This window comes from Jaculus jaculus, chromosome X (assembly GCF_020740685.1).
Source record: "Jaculus jaculus isolate mJacJac1 chromosome X, mJacJac1.mat.Y.cur, whole genome shotgun sequence".
Classification (NCBI taxonomy): Eukaryota; Metazoa; Chordata; class Mammalia; order Rodentia; family Dipodidae; genus Jaculus; species Jaculus jaculus.
Genome location: NC_059125.1, coordinates 55,726,389 through 55,751,548, shown reverse-complemented (window position 1 = coordinate 55,751,548; position 25,160 = coordinate 55,726,389). Strand labels below are relative to the sequence as shown.

The 25,160-nt window shown below is 43.3% G+C and overlaps 1 protein-coding gene across 13 annotated transcripts in view; it reads right to left on the bottom strand.

Annotated features, from left to right (window-relative positions):
- The window catches only part of Huwe1 (HECT, UBA and WWE domain containing E3 ubiquitin protein ligase 1), a 198,312-nt gene that overhangs the window by 15,293 nt on the left and 157,859 nt on the right, over positions 1–25,160 (bottom strand). For 10 of the 13 annotated variants that reach the window (XM_045140148.1, XM_045140153.1, XM_045140152.1 and 7 more), the window contains 19 exons: positions 24,871–24,946; positions 23,894–23,992; positions 23,174–23,307; positions 22,818–22,986; positions 21,265–21,493; positions 18,553–18,731; positions 18,180–18,269; positions 17,896–18,050; positions 14,940–14,985; positions 11,961–12,248; positions 8,820–9,075; positions 8,477–8,607; positions 6,242–6,456; positions 5,878–6,166; positions 5,648–5,750; positions 4,412–4,958; positions 2,285–2,900; positions 1,589–1,707; positions 1,328–1,484 (listed from right to left, as the gene is read on the bottom strand). In XM_045140148.1, the coding sequence (XP_044996083.1) occupies positions 1,328–1,484; positions 1,589–1,707; positions 2,285–2,900; positions 4,412–4,958; positions 5,648–5,750; positions 5,878–6,166; positions 6,242–6,456; positions 8,477–8,607; positions 8,820–9,075; positions 11,961–12,248; positions 14,940–14,985; positions 17,896–18,050; positions 18,180–18,269; positions 18,553–18,731; positions 21,265–21,493; positions 22,818–22,986; positions 23,174–23,307; positions 23,894–23,992; positions 24,871–24,946 (3,898 nt within the window). The remainder of the gene's footprint in view (positions 1–1,327; positions 1,485–1,588; positions 1,708–2,284; positions 2,901–4,411; positions 4,959–5,647; positions 5,751–5,877; positions 6,167–6,241; positions 6,457–8,476; positions 8,608–8,819; positions 9,076–11,960; positions 12,249–14,939; positions 14,986–17,895; positions 18,051–18,179; positions 18,270–18,552; positions 18,732–21,264; positions 21,494–22,817; positions 22,987–23,173; positions 23,308–23,893; positions 23,993–24,870; positions 24,947–25,160) is intronic. The other 3 variants (XM_045140154.1, XM_045140157.1, XM_045140159.1) reach the window with 3 other exon arrangements.

Genomic DNA, 25,160 nt, shown 5'->3' with positions numbered 1-25,160 from the left:
TGGCTTTATATGTACGGTTTGGAAATTAAACCCAGGACAGCAGGCTTTGTAGGCAAGTGCCTTTAATCACTGAACCAACTCCCCAGCCCCTGTCTTGTCTTACTCTTCTCTCTTGGGTAGTCAACTTGAATGGAATATACAATAATGTCCATGCTGACATCAACATTTTTAACCCTTTATATAAAAGGATTATAGTTTTCCCTTTGGAAAGGTTAAACATTGTAATTCTTATGTAGAAAATAGTGCTGATTTATACAGGCCAACCAATTCTTATACTCTCAGCTTCAAGGACATTTATGGGAAGACAACAGATAAGTAGGGAACAGAGAACACAGCCACTTGACACTGAAAGAAAATGTGGTTCTACTCCTTAGTCCAATCAGCTCATTACCCTGTGTTTTAGCTTTCTTCTAGGGTAAAATAGGAAGGGGAAAAAAAAAACTTAAAGGAAACTAACTTACTTAAGAATGTTCTGTTTTTTTTCTCCCCCCCAGGTAGGGTCTCACTCTAGTCCAGGTTGACCTAGAATTCACTCTGTTTTCTCAGGGTAGCCTTGAACTCATGACAATCCTCCTACCTCTGACTCTCAAGTGCTGGGATTAAAGTGTGTGCCACCACACCTGGCTTTTTTTTTTTTGTTGTTGTTCTAACCTTTTGTATCCTCAAAACTACACAATAGCAGAATATCATTTTGACTCAATTATTGAGTCTGAACACAGTATAGGTACATCTTCTAAGTTGGTAAAACTGCATGAGGCACTTGCAGGTGCTTATCAGAGAAAACAGAGGCCTTGTTACTAGGCATTCTTTTATCCCTTCATTAAGCATGGGTGCCTTAGCTGTATGTCAGAAAGATGTGAATAAGCCTTTTTTTTTGTTGTTGTTGTTGTTGGAGGCAGGGTCTTGCTTTAATCCAGGCTGACCTGGAATTCACTATATAGCCTCAGGATGGCCTTGAACTCACAGTGATCCACCTACCTCTGCCTCCTGAGTGCTGGGATTAAAGACATGTGGTGCCACAACAGGATTAGGGTTTTTAATTTAATTAATTAATTTGAGAAAGGGAGGGAGGAAGGGAGAGTATGGGTACGCCAGGGCCTCCAGCTGCTGTAAACAAACCCCAGGTCTTGAGGAATTGAACCTGGATACTTTGGTTTTGCAGGCAAGCACCTTAACTACTAAGCCATCCCTCAAGTCCAAGAAGCCCAATCTTGCTCTCAAATAACTGAGAGAAAAATAGGAGCTATGCATCCTAGGAGCATAATAGAATCTAGAGGGCTTAGGGTAGGCTTTCAATAAGACAACAGTACTTTATTCATGTTACTACCTATCTGTTTACAAAGGGTATAACCCAGATGTCGGGCTCCATTCAGTAGCAGCTTGAGAACTGTGTCCCGGGTCCCAGGGTCCCCTCGAGAGAGCTGTAATAACACATTGGCTGCATCTTCTAGGCCTTCTTCAGAACAAGAGTGGGATGTCAACACCTAGGGAAAAGGCAAGAGATAAGGCCCAAGCTGAGAACTAAAATCATGTCCACCATGTCTACCCCTTCTCTTCAAACTGGCAGGTCAGAAGAGTTTGAACTTACCTCTACAGAAAGCTGTAGCTGGTTTTCAGTAAGGCCAGAGGATACCATTTTGAAGTCTGTACCGTTGCTGCCTCCTTCACCCACCTTTGCTGGAGATTTGCTCCCCTTAGTAGTAGAAGCTTTGAGGGGGGGGAAATGGGAAAGTAATTAAATGACAACCTATCCATCAGAGTCAAATCTCAATGACTTGGGATGAGGGCTCATGACTTCATTCTAAAGTGACAGAGAACCTCACGTATTTCCCCCAGTTGTTCCCCTGCTACCACAGCCCCCATTATTCTTTAAAATCTACTTCTACTAGATAGTTTTTATTCCTTTTACTTCTTGGAATGATCGGTAATTCTAATTCACACTGCAAGAACCAGCTCCCCTCAAACATGTTCAAAGGGTGAGAATTTCTTGAAGTGTGGGACTTTCTCCTTTTGATGTCTAGCCTAGGAAAGACACATCTTGTGAAAGCCTGGTCTTCACAGGTGTGTGCATGCACAGACAAGAGGGGAAGGGGAATGGAGGAAGGAAGTGGATGAAAGAGGAAACTGGTAGATTAGGGTAAGAATGAACATAAACTGCTCTCATAAACACAAATCAAGCCAGCTGATCACAATCACTTAGGGAGGACTGCCCGAATAGGGAAGTGGGAGAGAGGTGAAATCTACTGTACATACCCCACAGCTCCCAGTCTATATCAACACTTACTTGAAACAGTAGTAGTAGCAGTTGTGGGGGTAGTCACTGTGGTCGAAGCAGCTACAGCAATGGTGGAAATGGCTGTGGCAGCAACCAGAGCTGGAGCAGAAGTGACAGGGATGGTTGTAGCAGAAAGTGTAGATGTGGGGGCTGCAGTAGTGGTGGTGGTGGTGGTGCTGGTGGTAGATGTGGTTGAGGTGGCAGCAGTGGTAGAAGAAGCACTGTTGCCAGAGTTAGTCTGTGCTTCTGATACTTTGTTTTCGGGAAGAGCAATTGAGATGAGAGAAAGGAGTCTGAGGAGTTTCTCAGTTAAGAGAGAGCTCCGGCGGATGACTGGGTGTGACAACATGTTCATGAGCTGCCCTAGAGGAGAGGCTTCAAGGCTGTGTAGGGAGGTTTCTCCCTCACTACCAGCGCTCACTGGCACTGACTTCACGGAGTTCTTGCCTTTCCGGCTGACATTCATGTTGTCCAGTTTTACCAATAAGTCCCAAAAGTCTGTGCAAATGCCACTGCTAGAACTCTGTGAGGAACATGGGCTACAGGCCTGCTTACTGCCCCTCTCCCGATCACTCTCACAGTTTGTTTCTTTGGTCCGCTGTTGTGTGAAGTGGCTGGGAAACACCTGGCAGGAAAAGAAAGACAGGCTTGATCTAAGTGGTCCCCCAAGGATAAACCTTCCTGACAAGGAAGACAATTCATTTTCAAACAATCCTCTTCTTTGGACAGCTGTGGTAATATAGAGCAGACTGCACACAGGAGTTTTATCCAGCAGATGGTGAAGAAATGTAGAGGAATGAGCAAGAGCTTTGTAGTAAGAGTGTGATTAGAAATAATTTCTGAGGGCTCAAGAGATGGCTAAGTGGTTAAAGGTGCTTGCTTGCCAAGCCAGAAAGCCCAACAACCTTGTTTCGATTCCCCAGTACCCACAGAAAGCCAGCTACACAAAGTGGCACATGTGTCTAGAGTTCATTTGTACTGTCAGGAGACCCTGGTGTGCCCATACTCACTCTCTTTCTGCCTGCCTCTTTCTCTTTGAAATAAATAAAAATTAAATATAAAAAAGATTATCTTTTCTTGAGCCTTACTTGGTATCTGAACTTACAAAGCAGACAACATTCTCTTGCAAAGCTGTTGGGATTAAATGAAATCATGTATTGTGCATAGTGGGTAGCACACAGTCAGCCCACAATACAGAGAAGCAATGTGTATTATTCAAAGAATACACAGGACAATGACACTAATTTCTAAGTCCAGCTCTCTCCTTTTTTACTCACATGATAAAGACACTAAAATGTTCTGAATCCTAGCTTCTTCATTTGTAAAATGAATGTTGTATTGAGTGCAGTTATTCTGATAGTTGGATGAAACATTAAAAATTATGAACATAAAAAACCCCTCTCATGAGCTGGGCATGGTGGTGCACGCCTTTAATCCCAGCACTCGGGAGGCAGAGGTAGGAGGATTGCCATGAGTTCAAAGCCACCCTGAGATGACAGAGTTAATTCCAGGTCAGCCTGGACCAGACTGAGACTCTACCTCGAAAAACCAAAAACCAAAAACAACAAAAAAAAAAACAAAAAACCCACAACCCTCTCTTTCTCTATCAAACAAACAAATAATTAAAAAAAAAAAAAGGGCTGGAGGGATGGTCTGGTGGTTAAGGCATTTGCCTGCAAAGCCAAAGAACCTAGGTTTGATTCCCCAGGACCCACGTTAGCCAGATGCACAAGGGGGCGCATGCATCTGGAGTTGGTTTGCAGTGGCTGGAGGCCGTGGCGTGCCCATTCTATCAAATAAATAAATATTTAAAAAACCCCTCAAAGTTGTTTATTGAATAATGTTCAAAAAATAGCATAGGAGCTGGGTGTGATAATGCATGCCTTTAATACCAGCACTCGGGAGGCAGAGGTAGGTGGATCACCATGAGTTCAAGGCCATCCTGAGGCTATATAGTGAATTCCAGGTGAGCCTGGACTAGAGTGAGAACCTACCTCCAAAACAAACAACAAAAAAACCATAGGCTCTAACATAACAAAAAGAGTTGTTAGCTTCTTTAGTGTCCAGATCACACCTAGGCTGTTGCTGCTACCCATAATCCATTCCTGGGAGTTAAGGTTTCCTTTAGTTCCTCACCTTGGCCAACTGAATGAGTGTGTCCAAGACGTGTCTGCAGACAACAGGAGCAGCCTGGGGATGGATGTGGACAGTGGAGCCACTGTTGGCATGCTTCTCCGTATGTTTTCGCCCCCCTGAACGCTGAATCTGGAATATGTTAGTCCTGCAGCCTAAAGCAGCATCCATGGATACTGAAAGCCAGGAAAGCTGGTTGGAATTTTTAGACTCCATCTTGTGGAGCAGGTCCAGGGGACGGTTCTCATGGCTGCTGGACCCACAGCTCTTGCTTGACTTTTTGCCCTTTTCCTCACTTGTAGACAGCTTGGGTGTTTCAATGCATAACTCACTCTCACTGCTGCGCTGCAAGATGGACAGGAGGCTGCGGATGACCCAGTGGCGGGTCTGGGAATGATAGCAGAGATTTCTTAGTACTCGATGTAGACGGCTAGTATTCAGTTTTGGCTCATCCACGAAAAGTAGGACCAAGAGACAAGACAGGGCTTCGTGGTCTAGGAGGAGTCGTCCTCGTAGGCGAAGGAGAGTGTCCACATTACTACCAGAAGGCCTAGAAAAAAACATGATTTCTAGGTAATGTTGAAACTAAAGCTGTGGAAAGAGACATGCCTGTGAAAGGAGAATGAGCCAGGTACCTTGGGGGGGAGGGGTTACAAAAGGGAGTGTTCACAACTGCCCTTTTGTGAACCTACTGTATACCAGGCTTTTTACAATGTCTTCCCCACAGGGCTGATATACAGCATGGAGTTATCCATTTTTTAAGATGATGGACCATAGCTCAAACAGATTAAATAACTTGCTCCCCATCACATGATGCTGAGAGAAGATCCACATCTGTTATCAACTAATTGAAGAAAATGTGACTGCATTGAAGTTTATGAGACAATGCTAGTCTTTGCTTTCTCTAAACCATTAAAGAGCTACCACTTTTTAGGAACATATCTCTTTTCACATTTTGGCATGTTAGGTCCAAATTACTTCACCTCTGTTTCAAGACGAGCAGTTCCATGCTTTCCTATATGCATGGGAGGCAGGTAGCTTTCCTTTTTCTTAACTATAGCTAGTGTTTGTTGTCATCCTGCCTTTGTGGTTCTAGTCCTGGTAGCTAGGCTAACTGAAAGGTCATAAGCCTGCTCCACAGGATTTTAGCTTCTCCATCTATAAAATTAAGAGACCCAGACTAATAAGACCATAGGAGGTGGTATGGCATGGTTACAAAAAAAAGACGAAACAAGGTACCTATTATGGCTGCTGCTACTTCCCATCTGAAAGGTACCACCTCTTTGCACAGCAAGGCGAGTATACTGGACCCCCCGGTTGCCACTCAGGCGACTGGTGAAAGCTGAAGAGAAGAAGGAAGCTGAGGTCAGTGAAGCAGGAGGTAGCAAGCTGGGTTCAGGTTAACATTTTTTTTTTAAAGAAGCCTCAGTAGAACAAATGTAAGGCATTACAAAGACCTCCCACTGTACCTGGGCTTCGGAGAATGGCTGAGAGTGCTGAAGTGCTGCTATGCCCAAAAAGACGCTCGTGCATAAGCTGCCGTTGCCGAGCTTCTTGCTCTCGTCTTAGGGCTTGAGCCTCAGCTGCTATATCAGGTGGCATCACAGCCAACACACTGTCTTCCATGTCCTCTAGAACACTACGGCGTAAATCTGAGGGCAGAGTCTGGATGAAGGTCACAGGGTCCATGGGGGTATCTGAACTGGCATTCTGGGCCAGTTCTCGTCGCTGCTGCTCAGCTCTCTGTTGTGCTAGCACCTATGGGGCAAAAGAAGTTAATAGGGCATAGCTTTTGCCAGGTAGCCTGGCCCCACCATCTTCCCGCTCACATACTTCCTCCTGAATGGCTGGAGGCAGGGCGGCCAGGAACTCAGGGCTCACTTCAGTCACACCAGGATTTCCCACCACTGCAGGAGCTGAGCTATTTGTGGAAGGGGTACTTCGGGTTGGTGGACGGATGCCCAACTGATTCTGTAGGACTTCCCGACGGATATCATCAGGCAGAGCAGCCAGAAAAGAAGGATCCACACCTTCAGGGAGACTGATACCTGAAGGGAGATATAAAGATATTTACTTCTTCACTGATACTCAAAGTTGTTCTTAATAGAAAACAAACCCCTATCATGCCTTAAGGAAATAAGTCTTTTGGGGGCTCAATGGCTAAAGGCGCATGTTTGCAAAGCCTGACAAGCTGGGTTCAATTTCAAGTACCCATGTAAAGCTAGACACATGAAATGGTATTTGTGTTTGGTGTTTGTTTGCAGGGTAAGGAGGCCCTGGCAAGCCCATACTGGCCCTTTCTCAAATGAACAAACAAACCAAGTAAGTGAAAATTAGCATTTTCACTTGGGCTGAGGCTAGCCTGAGGCTAAAGAGTGAGTTCCAGGTCAGCCTGAGTAGAGTGGACTGCCTCAAAAACAAAAACAAAACACCTCCCCCACAGGCTTTTGCGTTTTCAACTTATACTCACCCACGTTCTAAGTTCAAGATAGTTCTTATATGTCAGTATGTACATTGCCATTTATCCTTTACAAAGATTTGTAGGGGCTGGGGACACACCTCAGTGGTTAAAGACACTTGCTTGCAAAGCCTACTGGCCTAGATTGAATTCCTAGGAACCCATGTAAAGCCAGATGCTCAAAGTAGTAATGCATCTGGAGTTCATTTGTAGTACAAATGACCCTTGATCTCTCCCACCTGCACCAATCCTCCTTGAAAATATTTTCTTTCTTTTTGGAGGTAGGGCCCCATGTGCCACGCCCATCAATCAATAAATATTTTAAAAATATGTGCAGATATTATTACCTCTTAATGGCTGTTACAGTGTGGGTGTACAAGAAAGGCCTTTGTTTAAAAGGCCTGGACTGCTGCTGGGCGTGGTGGGGCACGCCTTTAATCCCAGCACTCAGAAGGCAGAGGTAAGAGGATCACCATGATTTCAAGTCCACACTGAGATTACACAGAATTCCAGGTCAGCCTGGGCTAGAGAATCTACCTCAAACAAAGAAACAACAACAAAAAAAGCCTAGTTCTTGACCCAAAAGGCAACATAGTGCCAAGAAGAAGTGACAAAGGAGTGTTCAGCACTGAAACATCTCTATCACACCCTCCAAGGCTCAGGGTCCATTGCGGAAGAGGTGCCTTATAATGCAACTGTCCAGATAGAAATAGCCATGATCTCACAGTGTCTAGCAATACTTTCACAGGACCCTCATAATAGGTGGAAAAGACAATGACATCAAAAAAGAGACTAACAGAGAGGGAAGGGATATGATGGAGAGCGGAGTTGTGAAGGTGAAAATAGGGGAGGGAAATATTATGCTTTATTGTCTGTAAGTATAAAAGTTGTCAATAAAAAAATTAAAAAAAAAAAGCTTGGTCCTCAGCTCCTGGTGGAAGTTCTTAAAGGCAAGACCTAGCTAGAAGTCTTTGCTCCTGAAGTGAATACAGAAACCATGGTCCCTCTTTGTTCTTTGTTCTCAGGCTGCCTTACGATGAGAAGTTTGCTCTGCTGTGTGTACTTACCATTATCACTGAAGCCCAAAAGCAACAGGAGCCAATTGTGAATGGACCATTACCTCCACAACTATGATCCAAAATAAAACCTTTCCTCTTTTAAAATTAATTATCCAAAGGATTTTGCTTAATGGTTAGTAGTAAGGATCAGAGATATCAAATTATTGGCTGTGCCAGGCATGGTGGCACACACCTTTAATCCCAGCATTCTGAAGGTAGAGGTAGGAGGATCTTTGTGAGTTTGAGGCCACCCTGAGACTACATAGTGAATTCCAGGTTAGCCTGAGATAGAGAAAGACCCTAACTTGAAAGAAGAATAAATAAATAAATGGTTGTAAAGGTAGGAAGCAGCACAGCTGGAGAATGTGAATTTGAGTTCTACTTGACTTCCAAACCTGTCTATGTAAAAATCAGCATCCCCTTATTGCCAATCCTTCTTTCACACATGCCTTCCTATGTGGATGGAAGGGTTTGATGGGTATTTATTTCCATGCAAAGGGCTACTGGAAGCAGAAACAATCCCAGCATAGCCTGAACACACATGGAACTCACCTGCAAGGGGATCTTCTTCTTCACTGCTTGTTGAAGGCAGTGGCTCTTCTAGGATTCCTCGGGAGTCTGCTCCAGAAATGGCTACAGCAGAATCCCTGGTGGAAGAACTCTCAGAAGATGCAGGGGGAGACCTGACAATCAGATATAATTTTTAGATTGCTCTCTGTAATGTATTTTTTTTTCCATTAAAACATCAACAACAGAACACTCCTAGCAATATCCCTTTCTAAGGAAACCAGGTCAAACAATGCAACAAACATGCCCATTAGTTTACAATTATGAGTGCAGCTTGAAAATACCCTTCAACACACTACTACTGTCCTCTTGGCTATAAATTGCTTACCTGTCCTCAGGTTGTTGGGTAGGTTCTCCTGCCCCGTCAGGCCTGCCCTGGGCTTCTGTTACAGCTGATGGGGCATCACCAGGTGTGGAGCTGCCTGCTGTGGGCTGCTCAGAACTGCAAGCTGCTGAGGTGTCACCCACAGCCTCTTCTAGTGTACAGGAAGCCAGGCTGCTTGTGTCCATGGGAGAGCCTTCCAGTTGACTGCTGACAGCTGTTAAGGCATCAGAATCTTCAGCTCGTTCTGGGGAAAGAGAGGCTAGAAGGAATTCAGAGGGAGACATTAGATATCTGCTTGAAATCAAAGCCCAGATAGAAAATCTTACTGGAGCCGGGCATGGTGGCGCATACCTTTAATCTCAGCACTAGGGAGGCAGAGGTAGGAGGATCATCAGGAGTCTGAGGCCACCCAGAGACTACATAGTGAATTCCAGGTCAGCCCGAGTTAGAGACAAACCCTACCTTGAAAAACCAAAAGAAAAGAAAAGCTTATTGGTAAAGGTATCTACTTCGGAACAATTAGTGTGGAGTTTCTCCTCCTGCTGGTATTTTGCTCACCTTCATCTTATCTGCCTTTAATATCCTACTCAAAACCTGGGGGTGGTGGCTCACGCCTTTAATCTCAGCACTTGGGAGACAGAGGTAGGAGGATCACTGTGAGTTTGAGACTACCCTGACACTACTGAGTGAATTCCAGGTCAACCTAGGCTAGAGTGACCCTACCTTGAAAAAACAAGAAAAAAAAAAAAAAAAGGTGTCCACTAAAAATGGCACCTGCAACTTAAGTCTAGAATTTTGTTATATACCAAAAATACGCTCTTGCTGCTTTGCCCCCTCCTGCCTTCTCATGGGCAGGAATTCTCTGTACTTTCTTCTCTTTCCTTCTCTCTCTCTCGCTCTCTCTTTTTTTTTTTTTTTTTTTTTTTTTGGTCAGCCTGGGCCAAAGTAAGGCCCTACCTAAAGAAAAAAAAAAAAAAGAAAAGAAAAGAAAAAGCTGGGTTGGTGGTGCACGCCTTTAATACCAGCACTTGGGAGGCAGAGGTAGGAAGACCGTGAGCTTGAGGCCACCCTGAGAATTCAGAGTGAATTCAAGGCCAGGCTAGACTAGAGTGAAACCCTACCTCAAAAAACCAAAACAAAAAACAAAAATCCAAGAACAATACAAAACAAAAAATATCCTATTTGAACCTTTTTCTATCTTTTTGTGAACATTTAGTGTGTTCTAGGCATGTCTGTGAAACATTATACCTACACATTCCAGAGGAAGGAATCCTGTCACTCTTAGATTTCCTACAGGCACCATTTATACATGCATATTATTGGTTCCAATTATCTAAATAAACCAAGTTCCTAAATAGGGGAAAAAACCCTAGCACTTTAAACTCTTCAGGGTTTATCACAGGCAGGATGGTATATAGTACAGACAACAATTTCAACTTAAACTGTTAAATATTGTGCTTAGACTTTTAAAAGCCTATTTTAATTTTTATAAATTCATTTATTTGCCAAGCAAAGAGAAGAGGAAAGAAGGAAAGAGAAAGGAAAGTGAGACAGGGAGTGTACACCAGGGCCTTTAGCCACTGCAAATGAACTCCAGATGCATGCAGGAATTTGTGCATCTGGCTTTACGTGGGTACTGGGCAACTGCATTTTCTTTTCCCCCTTCACATTGAGTCTTGCTCTAGTATAGGCTGACCTGGAATTCACTATGTAAGTCTCAGGGTGGCCTTGAACTCATGGCAATCCTCCTACCTCTGCCTACTAAGTGCTGGAATTAAAGGTGTGTACTACCACACCTGGACATACTGGGGAATTGAATCCAGGTTGTTAGGCATTGCAGGCAAGCGCCTTAACTACTGAGCTTTCTCCCCAGACCCCCAAGGTCCTATTTTAAATAAGTAGGAAATAGTGCAAAAGATAATGGCTTTGGCCAGGAGCATGGGAGAACAATGAATGAGGTCACATACCCTCCTGTCAATCTGCGGAATTATTGAAGCCAGACATGTATGAAATATAATCCTAGGTCAAGAACTAACCAGGTAGTTTGGGGCTATTTCGCCTTTTTATTAAAAACAAATGAGTCAGAGGGAGGGAGACAGGGGGAGAGAGAGAAAGAGGGTAGCGGGGGGGGGGGAATGGGCATGCCAGGGCCTGTAGGCACTACAAATGAAATCTAGATGTATATGCCACCATATGCATCTAGCTTACATGGGATATGTAGAAATGAACCTGGGTTCTTAGGATTCGCAGGCAAACACATTAACTGATAAGACATCTCTCTAGCCCCCGCGTTTTTCTTTCCTTTTGAGGTAGGGCTTCTCTTTAGCTCAGGCTAACCTAGAATTCACTATGTAGTCTCAGGGTGGCCTTGAACTCAGGGCAATCCTACTACCTCTGCCTCCCAAGTGCTGTGATTAAAGGCATGTGCCACCACACCTGGCTCACCATTTTCTTTTCGACACATGTGTACATGTGTTCATAGATGTGTTTGTGTGTGTGTAATCAGAGAATAGTGTCCACCCTGTATGAGGCACTGTATTTTAACACTGTGTGAAGAGTAGCTGGCCTGTGAGCTTCTAGGAAACTGCCCTGTCTCTGCCCCTTTTATCACTGTAGATGCACTAGAATAACAGACACCAGTAAAAATGTCTCAATCTTAAGTGGGTTCTGGGGATCTCAACTTAGGCATTAACTTGCATGGCAAGCACTTTATCCCTGGAGCTATCTACCTACCTCTAATTATTTACCTCCTAAATTTCAATTTATTCATGGAGATAATATCATCCACCTACTTTTGATGCATGCACCACTTTGTGCATCTGGCTCCACATGAGTACTGGGAAAGTGAACCTAGCCAGCAGGTTTTATGGAGAAATAAGCATGGCACACATGACAGCCCAGAAACAGAGAGACTATCTCTATAAATGGTGGTGTTTTTTATCAGTATTATGAGATAGTCAACAATGATCACATTACTTGACAAAGAAGAAATCTCAATTTCACTCAGCAAAGCTAACCTGGCAAGCTGAGATCTTGCGATCTAAGGATTCTACTTCCACTTACTTTCAAGTGAGAGAGCAAAGAAAAGCTCCAAAGACAGCCACTCTTCATTTTATTCCCCTTCAAGGTTGAAATTCTACTCACTTATGGTGGGAGCTGGCGATAACTCCATTTGGGTTGTTTCTGCTTCTCCACTTGGTCTTGTGGGACCCAATTCCACTGACTCAACAGGCATCAGTAGCTGTGTAGAGCTCCCCCCTTCTTCAGCTGGGGACTGTAGTTCCTGAGGAATCTCTCCTAAGGCTGGTGTAATTGGGAGCACTGGTTGCTGCTGGGAGGGTTGTAGAGTGCCAAGTGTCTCCTTGGACTCAGATGTAGCTGCATCACTTGAAGAAGGGGTTGTTGGGTAGCTGTCAGGCATAGGAGTCCCATCTTTCTCGGAAAGAATGATAGTGGCGGTTAAGGGAAAAAGCTGCCAATGATCAGGAGAACCAATCAAATTAGCACATGTAGATTGTTAAGTTCCCTACCCAGCAAGTGACTTGGGAACCCCTCTGTAACAATCCATTCCCACAAACATCTCTTAACCAGTCTGAAGCACTGGGGAACCAGACTCTAACAGTGCTATCTCTTATCTCAAAAAGTAGAGATCTGATTCCATGGATCTTAAGAATGAGATAGTTTCAACACTCCAGTTAGAAAGACTTCATACCATATAGATACAGTGATGCTATGTGTCTCTATATCTACAAAGAAATCTGTCTACAAATAGCCTACATATCCTCACATTTCTAATCTAATTGAGGCAAGGGTCAGAATTTCATCCAAAATTTTCCAAAGCATAATTTTCTTTCCCTTTTGCATATTCTTGTTCTATAACTGAGCAAATGAAATTATCAGAGTCAGAGTAGTAAAGTGTTGAGTTTATGCCCTAAGGTAAAATAAACACCTACCCACTACAATCTGTGAAGGACAAGCCATTTTATACTGTTATTTTCCCTTTCTTTACAGTCTTGATTATCCAAGGAACACCCACAACATTACTCTGATGAAAGCAGCATTGCCAAGACAATGTGAATATGCCACACACCAAGGAAAGTAGTAAGTTGTATAGTTATCTTCTTATTGGGGCCTAAAATCGCAACCCCACAACAATACAACTTACTACCTCACCCTGGCATGGGCAGAATCCTTGAGTAAGGGCAGTAGGCAAAACGCCATTTTAACCTGGTAGCAGATCCTTTCAGCTATATTTTTGCAAGTAAGGGGCACCCATATACCTACTATCTTCCATTGCTTAAAAAAAATACAGTCAAGGTTTTGGTACTACTCAAAAAACAAAGTTCAGAGGAATTAGGAATGGAGAAACATGATACCACAAGGACCAGTTGCTAGATAACAAAAATGTCTACTTGAGCACTGTGAAAAAGATTAGAAGGTGGTGGGCGTGGTGGTGCACACCTTTAATCCTAGCACTGGGGAGGCAGAAGTAGGAGGATCACCATGAGTTCAAGGCCACCTGCGACTACATGTTGAATTCCGAGACTACATAGTCAATTCCAGGTCAGCCTGAGCTCGAGTGAGACACTACCTCGATCCCCCCACCCAAAAAAAGATTAGAAGGAATAGAAAAAAAAAAAAGCTACCTTTCCCCAAAGCACATTAAGACAATGTTCTTAAACATTTAGATTTCTTTCATCCATTCACTTTTGTGCATGTATGGAAGTGCCAGGGGCTCTTGCCACTGCAAATTGAACACCAGGCCTTGTGCCACTTGTTTTATTTATTTATTTATTTTGGGCAGGGAAGGTCCAGATTTACATGGGTGTCTGAGGAATTGAACTTGGGGCCAGCAGGTTTACCAAGCAAGTGCCTTTAACTGTTGATCCATTGACCAAGGTCCAACTTTTAGAGTCCACGGACCATTAAGGTTAAATTAAGAATAAAAAACGGAGGGATGGAATTAACATGGGATTTCTTTTATAATCATGGAAAATGCTAATAAAAATTTTAAAAAACAAAATAAAAAAATTGAAAATTAAAAAAGAAAACAAAACAAAAAAATAAAACAATTACTGTAATACCAAAGAATCAGGAAGATAATTTCTCTTTCCTTCCTTTATAAAATTGTTTTTTGTGTGTGTGTGTCTGTGTGCGTGTGTGCGTGCGTGTGTGCGTGTGTGTGCATGCATGGGTGTGCCAAGGCCTCTGCAAATGAACAGATGCTTTCACTGTATTTTGCATCTGGCTTATGTGGGTGGTTTTAGAAATGAATCTAGGCTGGCAAATTTTGCAGATAAGTGCCTTTAATTGCTGAACCATCTTCCCAGCTCGTCTCTTTCCTTATGTTTGTGTGTGTAGTATGGTGTATAAACATGTGCATGCAGATATACAGGCAAGCAGAGAAAGTGTGGAGGCCAGAGGAAAACACTAGATAGGTGTCTTCCTCCATCACTCATCTGTGTGTTTCCTTGAGATGGAGTGTCTCTGATCCCAGAGCTACCATTTTCAGTCAGACTGGTGGACTGAGCCCCAATACAATAAATACTGGGTTTACATGCATGTGTGGCCACACCAAGCTTTTTATTTGGGTGCTGGGGAATTGAACGCAGGCATTCTCAGGTCCTCATGCTTATGCGGCAAGCACCCTTGAGGCATCTCTCCAGCCTCAAGAAAATTTCCAAATATGCAGTGCAAAAAATAGTTTCCCTGATTGTGTTTTCACTGAGGACTGGCATCGAGAAACACTGTAATCAGGTATTCTCATGAAGTTCCATAAATGGTGATCACCATAGGACCCATCAACTCAAAAGATGTACACACCCAGTTTTGGAGGAAAAGGAACAAAACACATGACTTCTATACACAGGTCAGAATAATCGCAGCATAATCTTAACAGTAATCTGAACAGAGCCAGTTGGAGGGGAAGTGTACCACCGTGAGAAAGACAGTAGACTGTATAGTTATCTCCAAGATGGGTTATGACCCTAAAACTATACAATCTACTACCTCATCCCACAGAGCACCAGTGTTCATCTTCGGCTCATACAGGCCAGCTATTTAGATAGAGGAGGAAAAAGAATGTACGGATCAATCAGCAAGAAGGGAAAGGAAGAGAGTTACCTGAGATGTTATGTTCAGTGGAGTCATTTGTCTTGGATGCAATACACTGCCAAGAGAAGAGACAGATAAATGGGGACGTTTACAAGCACGAAATACAGAGCAACTGTGAGAGCCACCATTCCTCAGTTAGACCAGCATATAAACTAAGTTTCTTAATATACATAGTCATGTTCTAGAATAGTTTGGAAAGCTGGGCGTGGTGGTGCACTCCTTTAATCCCAGCATTCAGGAGGCAGAGGTAGGAGGATCGCTATGAGTTCGAGGCCACCCTGAGACTACATAGTGAACTCCAGGTCAGCCTGGACCAGAGTGAGACCCTACCTCAAAAAAACAAAACCAAACAAACAAACAAAAAGAATAGTTTGGAAAGTACTTGAGGATGCAACTCAGCACAAGTTCATGTTTGGCATTTGTGACAGTCTGGTTTTAATCTCCAGTAACATACAAAAAAGGGAAGATGTAGTGGTTGGGGGCAGTAAAATGAACAAGTGGAAAGGATAATTAAAAACCTCATTAGGGGCTGGAGAGATGGCATAGCAGTTAAGTGCTTGCCTGTGAAGCCTAAGGACCCCCGTTCCAGGCTCGATTACCCAGTACCCACGTTAGCCAGATGCACACATCTGGAGTTTGTTTGCAGTGGCTGGAGGCCCTGGCACGCCCATTCTCTCTCTCTGTCTGATCCTCTCAAAGAAATAAACAAAACAGAAAAAACAAAAAAACAAAAAAACACCATTAGGTATGGCCACAATTTTGAGACTAGCAAACAGTTCTTACTTCTGTCTCTCTACTTTCCTTGCTTGGATTCCCTCCCGCCCCCAGGCAGGCTCTTGCTCTAGCCCAGGTAGACCTGTAATTTACTATGTAGTCTCAGGCTGGCCTTGAACTCACTGTGATCCTCCGACCTCTGCATTCTGAGTGCAGGGATTAAAGACATGTACCACACCATAGCTGACTCCTTGGGTACCTTTTTTTTGGTTTTTCGAGGTAGGGTCTCACTCTGGTCCAGGCTGACCTGGAATTAACTCTGTCATCTCAGGGTGGCCTTGAACTCATGGCAATCCTCCTACCTCTGCCTCCCAAGTGCTGGGATTAAAGGCATGCGCCACCACACCCGGCTTCTTGGGTACCTTTAAAAGTATTAACTTATTTAAAAAATACATAACCCAGGGCTGGAGAGATGGCTTAGTGGTTAAGGCATTTGCCTTCAAAGCCAAAGGACCCAGGTTTGATTCCCCAGGGCCCATGTAAGCCAGATGCACAAGGCCCATGTGTCTGGAATTCATTTGCAGAAGCTGGAGGCCCTGGTGTGCCCATATTCTATCTGCCTCTTTCTTTTTCAAATATATATCTCCATCCAATGGAAAAATATTTATGTGTGTATGGCGGTGGGGGGGGGCAGAATATGGGTTCCTTACACTGGAAACCCTCTAGCTGCTGCAAATGAACTCAAGATGTGTGTGCCACTCTACGCATGTGGATTTATGTGGATACTAGAGAATCAAACCTGGGCTTTCATGTTTTGAAAGTACCTTTAACCACCAAGCCATCTCTCTAGCCCACAAAATAAACTTGTTTTTCAAAGTAGGGTCTCACTCTAGCCCAGGCTAACCTGGAATTCACTATGGAGTCTCAAGGTGGCCTCGAGCTCAGGGCAATCCTCCTAAGCCCAAGTGCTGGGATTAAAGGTGTGTGCCACCACACCCAGCTCCAAAATAAACTATTTACCAACTACCTCAACCTCCTGAGGGTTGCTAGGGAAGTGTTCTACCACTGGTTGACACCAACAGTTCTATTCTAACTTTTCCATACACATACAATATAATTGTTTATTAGGCAATGTTATATACAAATGTAGTTGTTGAAGTTTGTTATTCTAAAGCAACACTTAATTTTTTTTTTGGATTTTTTTTTGAGGTAGGTCACTCTAGTATAGGCTGACCTGGAATTCACTATGTAGTCTCAGGGTGGCGATCCTCCTATCTCTGCTGTGATTAAAGGTGCTGTGATTAATGCCTTTACTTTTACTGATATACTTTACTGCTGAGTGAAGAATACCATAGTCTTTTGCTCTATTCTTAATTTCTTTTTAATTCTACTAGCTATACTCATACTCTAAAGCTATACTTTCTAAGGTCCCAGAAGCTTCAGAAAAAGATAACTTCCTTCAAACCTAAAACCAGCTGGGTGTGGTGGTGCATGCCTTTAATCCTAGCACTCAGGTGGCTGAGGCAAGACTGGTACTAAGCATTTAAGAGCACTGTGAGAGTACATAGTCAGTTTCAGGTCAGCCTGGGCTAGAGCAAACCCTCTATCCAGAAAAAGTAATCCTACCAGACAACTCCTAAATTTGAACCCTAGAAAATGTTATGTGTTGACAGGTTTCAAAGCATGAACATTTTCTCTAACCTGCAAACCTTGCAAATTTAATTTAAAGGGTTTTTAAACTAAAAGTAACAATGGTACCTTACTTCATGACTCATGGTCTATCACAAGGTCTGGCATATAACAGGTACCTAGAGGCAATTAAGTTTTGTTGCCTTCAGCTAAACCACTAAGTGGTCTAACTCCTATAAAATGTGGTCTCTCCATGGAACATGCTGTTATGCTTTTCATCAGCAAGGTAAAACCTAGCAAAGCTTAATTCAAATAGTGGAATGTGATCGTCTGGTTTGTTCACACTGGAAATCCACTGAAAAATTAAGTCTCCTTCTTGTCAACCTGCAGCCCTTGGAGACAGAGACTATGACTATTGAGTGAGGAACAATTCTGGCTCAGGTGCCAGCTTAAGATACCGGAGAGATAATTTGTTTTTTACCCCTAAAAACTAGATAAATTATCAATTTGGAATGAGCAATTTTCAGGGTTAATGTAAACATCAGTAATCTAGTACTATGCATATGACAAAACCATAGTAATGTCAAACCAAAGATCAGTCTTGCCAGCCCTTGGAAATTACCTGTGCACTCTGATCTCTGTTTTCCTTATCTTCTTTGCCTTTGTCCATTATCTTGGTTTCTTCCTCAGCCAGCTGTTTCCTTCGTTTCTCCCTCCTTTCTTCCAATTCCTCATCCCTCAAGAATTCAAGGTGATTGACAATGGGCACTTTAACCACTATAATAAAGAGGCAAAGATCACAGGAGGAAGTCCAAGAGGAGATTGTGGTTAGAGAACAATTAAACAATTGTCTGCACTCATCCCAGCCCTGGAGGGCATACTCCTTCCCAGATAGTAGTCACACACCTGAAACACAGTCATGCATGCTCTCAGCATCAAGAACTTTGCATTCCTCTGTCCAGCGGGTTAGAGCAGTGGGTATGCTGGACAGGGTTCCTGTAGGAGAATAAAAGTGAAATTCTTGACTTTCTCAAACTGGTATAAAAGAAAAAAAAAAAAATCACAGTATTTTCCTAACAGGACTCATGGTCTATCACAAGGACTGGCACATAACAGGTACCTAGAGGCAATTAAGTTTTTGTTGCCTTCAGCTAAACCACTAAGTGGTCTAACTCCTATAAAATGGGGTCTCTCCATGGAACATGCTGTTATGCTTTTCATCAGCAAGGTAAAATAACCCAACCAGCTCTACCCACTCCCTCTTACTACACAAACTTGCCTGCTTGACTAGTAGCTGTGCTCTGATCATGGAAAAAGTCATCCAGCAGCTCATCATCAGACCGAGCAATGATGTGGACATCATCATTTCCCACTAGGAGGCGGGCCCGGCCCCGGCTTTGTAAAGGAAGGCTGCTGCTCAACTGAAGAATGTCAGCAGCAGCTGAGGGACCAAGCAACCTGTAGGGTGATAGTGAGGTACCATTGTTACTTTTAGTTTAAAAATCCTTTAAATTAAAAACAAAATCCTATTTGCACATGAATATATGGACATGCCAGGGCCTCTTCTGCTGCAAACAAATACCACACTCATACAACTTTTGTTTTTAGCTTTTGACCTATTTTTTTAAATTAATTTTTTTTTTTTTTTTTTGGTTTTCCGAGGTAGGGTCTCACTCTAGCCCAGGCTGACCTGGAATTCATTATGGAGTCTCAGGGTGGCCTAGAACTCACGGCAATCCTACCTCTGCCTCTCGATATATTTTTTTTTTTTTTGTTTTTTGAGGTAGGGTCTCACTCTGGTCCAGGCTGACCTGGAATTAACTCTGTAGTCTCAGGGTGGCCTTGAACTCATGGCGATCCTCCTACCTCTGCCTCCCGAGTGCTGGGATTAAAGGCGTGCGCCACCATGCCCGGCTGATAATTTAATTTTTTTAACAACTTCCATGTTTGTAGACAATATCCCATGGTAATGCCCTCCCTCCCCCAACTTGCCCCTTTGAAATTACACTTTCCATTATATCCCCTGACCCTCTCAATCAGTCTCTCTTTTATTTTGATGTTATGATCTTTTACCTCCTCTTATGATGGTCTTGTGTAGGTGGTGTCAGGCACTGTGAGGTCATGGATATCCAGGCTATTTTGTGTCGGGGGCAAGGGGTGTTCCATACAACTTTTTACATCTGGCTTAAGTGGGTGCTTTGGGACTTGCACTTGGGCCTAAAGGCTTTGCAAGCAAGATCCTGTATCTGCTGAGCCATTTCCCCAGCTTGTCACTTTACAAATATGTTTGGAGGCTGGAAAAATGGCTTAGTGCGGTTAAGGCGCTTGCCTGCAAAGCCTAAGGACCCAGGTTCGATTCCCCATTACCATGTAAGCCAGATGCACAAGGTGACGCATGCGCCTGGAGTTCACGTACAGTGGCTGGAGGCCCTAGCATGCCCCTTTTTTCTCTCACGTAAGTCAATAAAAATAAAATATAAAAATAATTTATTTGTTTTAAGGTAGGGTCTCTAGCCCAGGCTGACTTGGAACTCACTCTGAGGTCCCAGGCAGGTCTTGAAATCAGGTGATCCTCCTACTTCAGGCAGGTGCTACCATGGTTGGATGTTTTGCTTTTTTTTTTTTTTGGAGGTAGGGTCTTGCTTATCTAAGGCCAGTCTAAGCTGGAATTCACTATGTCACCTCAGAGTAGCCTTAAATTCAGTGCCATCCTCCTACCTCTGCCTCCCAAGTGCTGGGATTAAATGCATGCACCACCGCGACTGGCTTGAGTGCCTTTTTTTCTTTTTCTTTTTAATATGTAGATTTATGTGGTTGTTGGGAAATTGAGTTCAAGCTCACATGCTTTACAAGCAAGCACCTTTAAAAGCTGAGTCATCAAAGCCTGAGTGATGACTCAGCAGTTAAGGCACTTGCCTGCAAAGCCTAACGAACCCCATGTAAAACCAGATGCATAAATACAGCAAACATCTGGAGTTAATTTGCAGTGTTTATATAGGCCCTGGTATGGCATTTCTCTCTCTCTCTCTGCTTGCAAATGAATAAATGAAGTTATTCTTAAAATACCTTTAAAAAGCTTAAGCCATCTCCCCAGCCAACATGATACTGTTAAGTCCACAGCAATGTTATCAAGAGATCCTCCACCTGGATCCTCTACTAAACTTGTAATATGATCAACAACCTTATCATACTACATAAGCTTAATTATCAGACTATCACAATAGATTTATTTATTTATTTATTTTTTAAGGCAGGGTCTCACCCTAGCTCAGGCTGACCTGGAATTTACTATGTAGTCTCAGGGTGGCCTTGAACTCACAGTGATCCACCTAGCACTGCCTCCCAGGTGCTGGAGGAAAAGCAATTTTAAGATGGGAAAGATTTGCCAGGAATGGTGGTGCACACCTTTAATCCCAGCACTTGGGAAGCAGAGATAGGAGGATCTCCATGAGTTCGAGGCCACCCTGAGACTACATAGTGAATTCCAGGCCAGGCTGGACCAGAGATCCCACCTTGAAAAACCACAAAAAAAAAAAAAAGATATCTTTCCTACTAAATTCTAACCAAAGGGCAAGGACCTTTTTACTGATTACCTGAAACTATTCAGGGCTTGGCAAATGAGATGCTTAATAATTACTAATAATAAATGCCTAATAATTATGCATACAATTTTATGAAACAAGGTTTTACTATGCAATAGCCCAGAATGGCCTGAAACTTGTTTCCTGCCTCAGCTCCCTGAGTGTTGGGATTGCTGTTGTGTACTACCACACTAGGCTGCATGAGACTTTCAAGTTAAAAAAAAGTCATGTAATTTGGTACTACCCTAAAGGTTACACATTTATACAAAGAAATAGGACACATACCTCATTTGTATGACAATAGCATTAAGTAAGGGACTATTTCCCCTCATGGTCAAGGCAACACTGAAGCTCAGTGAAGATTCTTCTAAGTGGTCCAGTGCCTCCAACAGATTTTGTTTCTAACTCACCTCTGAAGTATAAGAGGAGGGTTGGGCTGGCGATTTCCAGGGTAGTGAACATGAATGGTGTGGCCAGTATTGGCTGTCAGCTGTCTTAGTGTCCTCTGACTGCGACCAATGCCCTGGGTAAGACGAGTTGTAGAAGAGCCACTGCCCAGTGTCAGGGAACTGTGATCTGCATGGCGTACCATCAATGGGTGGGTGGTAGGGATATTTCCTGGGGATGGGGGGATGTCTGCTGCAAGGACAATATGCAAAGGGGGTCAGTGCTAAAAATAAATTTATTTCATGGTCTTTCAAGTACAACCATGTCTCCTGGGTCTTACTTCCTCACACGGAAACCTGAGTTTTGTCCTTTCTCCCTCATTCCCACACCTAATCTACCAATAGCTTATGCCACCATCTTTCATCCTAGATATTGCAACTGCTTCTTAAATGGTACTTTCTCTCATTCCAGTTTCAACAGTACAGCCACCAGTGATGCTTCTAGGCCTCTTAGACACATGTTGGTCCATACATCTCGAAGATTCCTTTCCCTCTTTCCTCACCTATTCTTTTGTTCCTTAGTCCACGATGCTACTTCCTTAGTAAAGTCTAACTTTGATAGACTATGTTAGATACCACCTTACACTATGCTTTCTTACAATGTGACTCCTGCTTGCTTACAATTCCTAATACACCATTATCTCTTATGAGGGATGAAAGCTACATTCTTCTTTACTACCTTATCCCACATACCTAGGATATACAGTAGACATATCTCAAATAACCATCCAATTTGCTGAGTGGACAGAGGCCCAAATGTAAGACTGATGAAAACCACAACAATACAAAGAGAATCATAGAAGGTATCTTGAAAATTATCTACAACTATATGTATTAAATTTTTTTCACACTTTTCATTTACAGGTGATAAACTGAGGCTCAGAGGTAAGAGATTATTGGCCAAGGCAATAGACCAGAATAGTTAAGTGATTTCGGCTGTATCATGTTGTGATTTGAAGTCAAGACCTGTCCTATGAAGACAGCTTGAATCTAAGAACTTGACTCGCCAATGCTACAAGGGAACTTTGATTTTGATGTTGATGGGGAAGGAGGGAAGACATTCATTCTCTCCTCTGAAAAGGTGCATCCTTGATGAACTGTGAATATATTCCAATCCACTCCCTATTGCCAGGCTTAAAGGTGCTCATCCAAACCCTCAAGATCCAGCGTTATAGAAATAGGGTTTATTGATTGCCCTGTCAATGACGTGCACTTGGTTGCCTGATGTAGTCAGCTTTGGTTTCGTTTTTCAATGAAACAACACGTCAAGTTGTCCAGGCTCTAAAACAGCTGCCTGTTTACTGAGGTGGAGAACAAATGTAAGCCTCTTCCGATTCCGTCTTTTAAGAATATGCTATTGAGAGATGGATTCAGACATCCCTTGCCTCAGAAGTCAGGGCAGTAAAAGACGAGCTGTCTGTATCAGATGGATGGCTGCTTTGGTTCACTGATTAGCTTACCCTAAAGAAGGGTGTAAGAATCAAGAAATAAAACCCAGCTGAGCCCCTGTATCTTACTAGCACTGGAGAACATGTTGTCAAACTCAATGATGAGATCATCCTCCCGGTCAAAGCGCTCAAATCGGACCAAGGGAGAAGCGTTCATATCAGGGTAATCCTCATCCAATTCCATCTCAGAGCCATCGTCGTCATCATCTTCATCTCCTTCTTCACCTTCATCATCCTCCTTAAGGGAAAATAGGAGATGGAGAATTGCAGGAGGTAAGAGTTTTCTGAAGCCTGGTGTCATGGCCACATGAGCACATGAGGGGAGGTGCTGAGGCAAGCTAGCAACCCAGACTGTTGTTTTTCTGCAGCTCTGTGTTCCCATGGAAGAAGTCATCTGAACCAACCCAAACACAGTCCCCCCTCACCTGATCATCTTCCTCATCTTCCTCCTCCTCCTCCTCTTCATCCTGACTATCATCCTCATCCTCGTTACTGCCACTGCTGTCCTCTTCCTGAGTGTGCTCCTCCTCATCCTCAGGGTCCAGGATATTCATGGAATCTAAAACAAAGGGAGCACATTGGAGGACTATACTGAGTAGCTAGAAAACAGGCTAGTGTGCAGGCCGGCAGACTGAGTGGGAAGGCGATGGGGAATCTGACTCTAGGAGAGGAAGAATCAGATCTAGGGTGAGGTATAGACTTAGTAGCCAGCCCTGATTTCCTAAGAGTGCCAATCAATGCATTGACACGCTGAGCAGGGCAGCTGAATGTGGAGGCTGGCTCCAGGGTTGGTGCTTGAGGAGCCATGGTGTAGGACTTGGCCAAGTCTGTTGGTGCCCCCTTGCCTTTCCAGTCCTAGTTTTCTATTGACTGCATCCTGTTGGTAAGAGGGAATCTGCAGCGATGACAGCAGGTGGGTGAGAAGAAAGCGAACCAAGTAAGAAGTGACAAACTTTGGGCAAGCAGTAGTAACACGTTATTTGAAAAACTGGCTGAGGATAAAGTGGATGGTATATGTCAGCGCATGCAGACAGATGCTTCCTTATTCTGCACATGTGGGCAGCTGCCTCCAGGAAAACCCTAGTCTAGTATCTGTCAGACGTGCAGGGCAAGAAGGGAGGCCTTTCTGGCCTCGGCACTCTCACCTTCTCGGTTGGCCTGCAAGGTGGAAGCTTGGCTGAGGTTGGAAGGAGCTTCATCCATCAGCACGTCCTCTTGTGATTCATCCTCTCCACTTCTACTCACTGAAGGTTACAGAGCAGAGCCTTCACTGAACAACAGAGGACTTCCCTTTCCAGATTGGGTGGTCTAAGTAGCTATGTATGCCTAACAGATATCCACGGCTTTTTTCTTTGCTTTCTTTTCTTTTTCTTTCTTTTTTCTTTCTTTCTTTTTTAATTTTTTATTTTATTTCTTTTTATTTTATTTATTTATTTATTTGTTTATTTATTATTTTTTGATGAGAAGACCCGGATTTTTTGCTGTCAACTACCTAGGTGAGCTTGGCCAGTCACTTTACCTGTCTGAGTCTCAGTTTCCTCATCTGTAAAATGGAATGATCACATCTGTCTTGCCAATCCCACTAATTGTGAAACCACAGAGTATAAGTGGGTGTGGAAAAGATTTGTAAACTTTAAGAATACATGTTTACTTCCATTTATCCTTTGATTTCCTTGATCAGTAACATAAAAGCAACATGTAAATCTTCAAAGAGAGGTGATAGTTGGGTACTTTTGTCACTTTCCCTATGAGATTTTAAAAGGGCCCCCCCCCTTAGGGAATTTTTTACACTGCTAAGAAACAGAGGCCAAAAGCCCCTGGACTTCACTGAAGAACTGAAAGGAAAGCAATTTCTCACCCAACAGCTTCCTCCATGAATAAACACTCTTTTGATGCATTTCCCCACCACCACCCCATGCAAGCAATGTTTCAGACCTGCCACAGGCCTATAGGCAGCTTGTGAATTTCTCTTCTGTAAGACCATCAACATCAAGAAAAGCAGCAATCAAGGTCGGCTATGAGCCCTTAGGCAGAGCTGAGCAAGCAGATGATGAAAAAACAGGGTCTTCCCAAGAGAGACTGAGGCAAAGGAAGAGGCTATACTCAGTTCTGGGGCTCTCACCTATAATTGTACTGTTCCCAGATCCGCCATCCCTCTCAAGCAACTCATCTATCAGGTCCTCCAGCTCATTCTCAACCTGGAGAGAAATAGAACATACATATGGATGCACACAAGTCTATCATTGTGCTAGCACTAAAACCCTAAAAAAAAGCCAGCAAGGGAGCATACATTTCTATGATGATATGTGACAGAGAATGTTATATAAAAACCAAACACTTGGTGCTAATAGCACAGAAACTACCACATGATGCCAATAAATCCACACTCAGGCTGTCATTCAAATGAGTCCA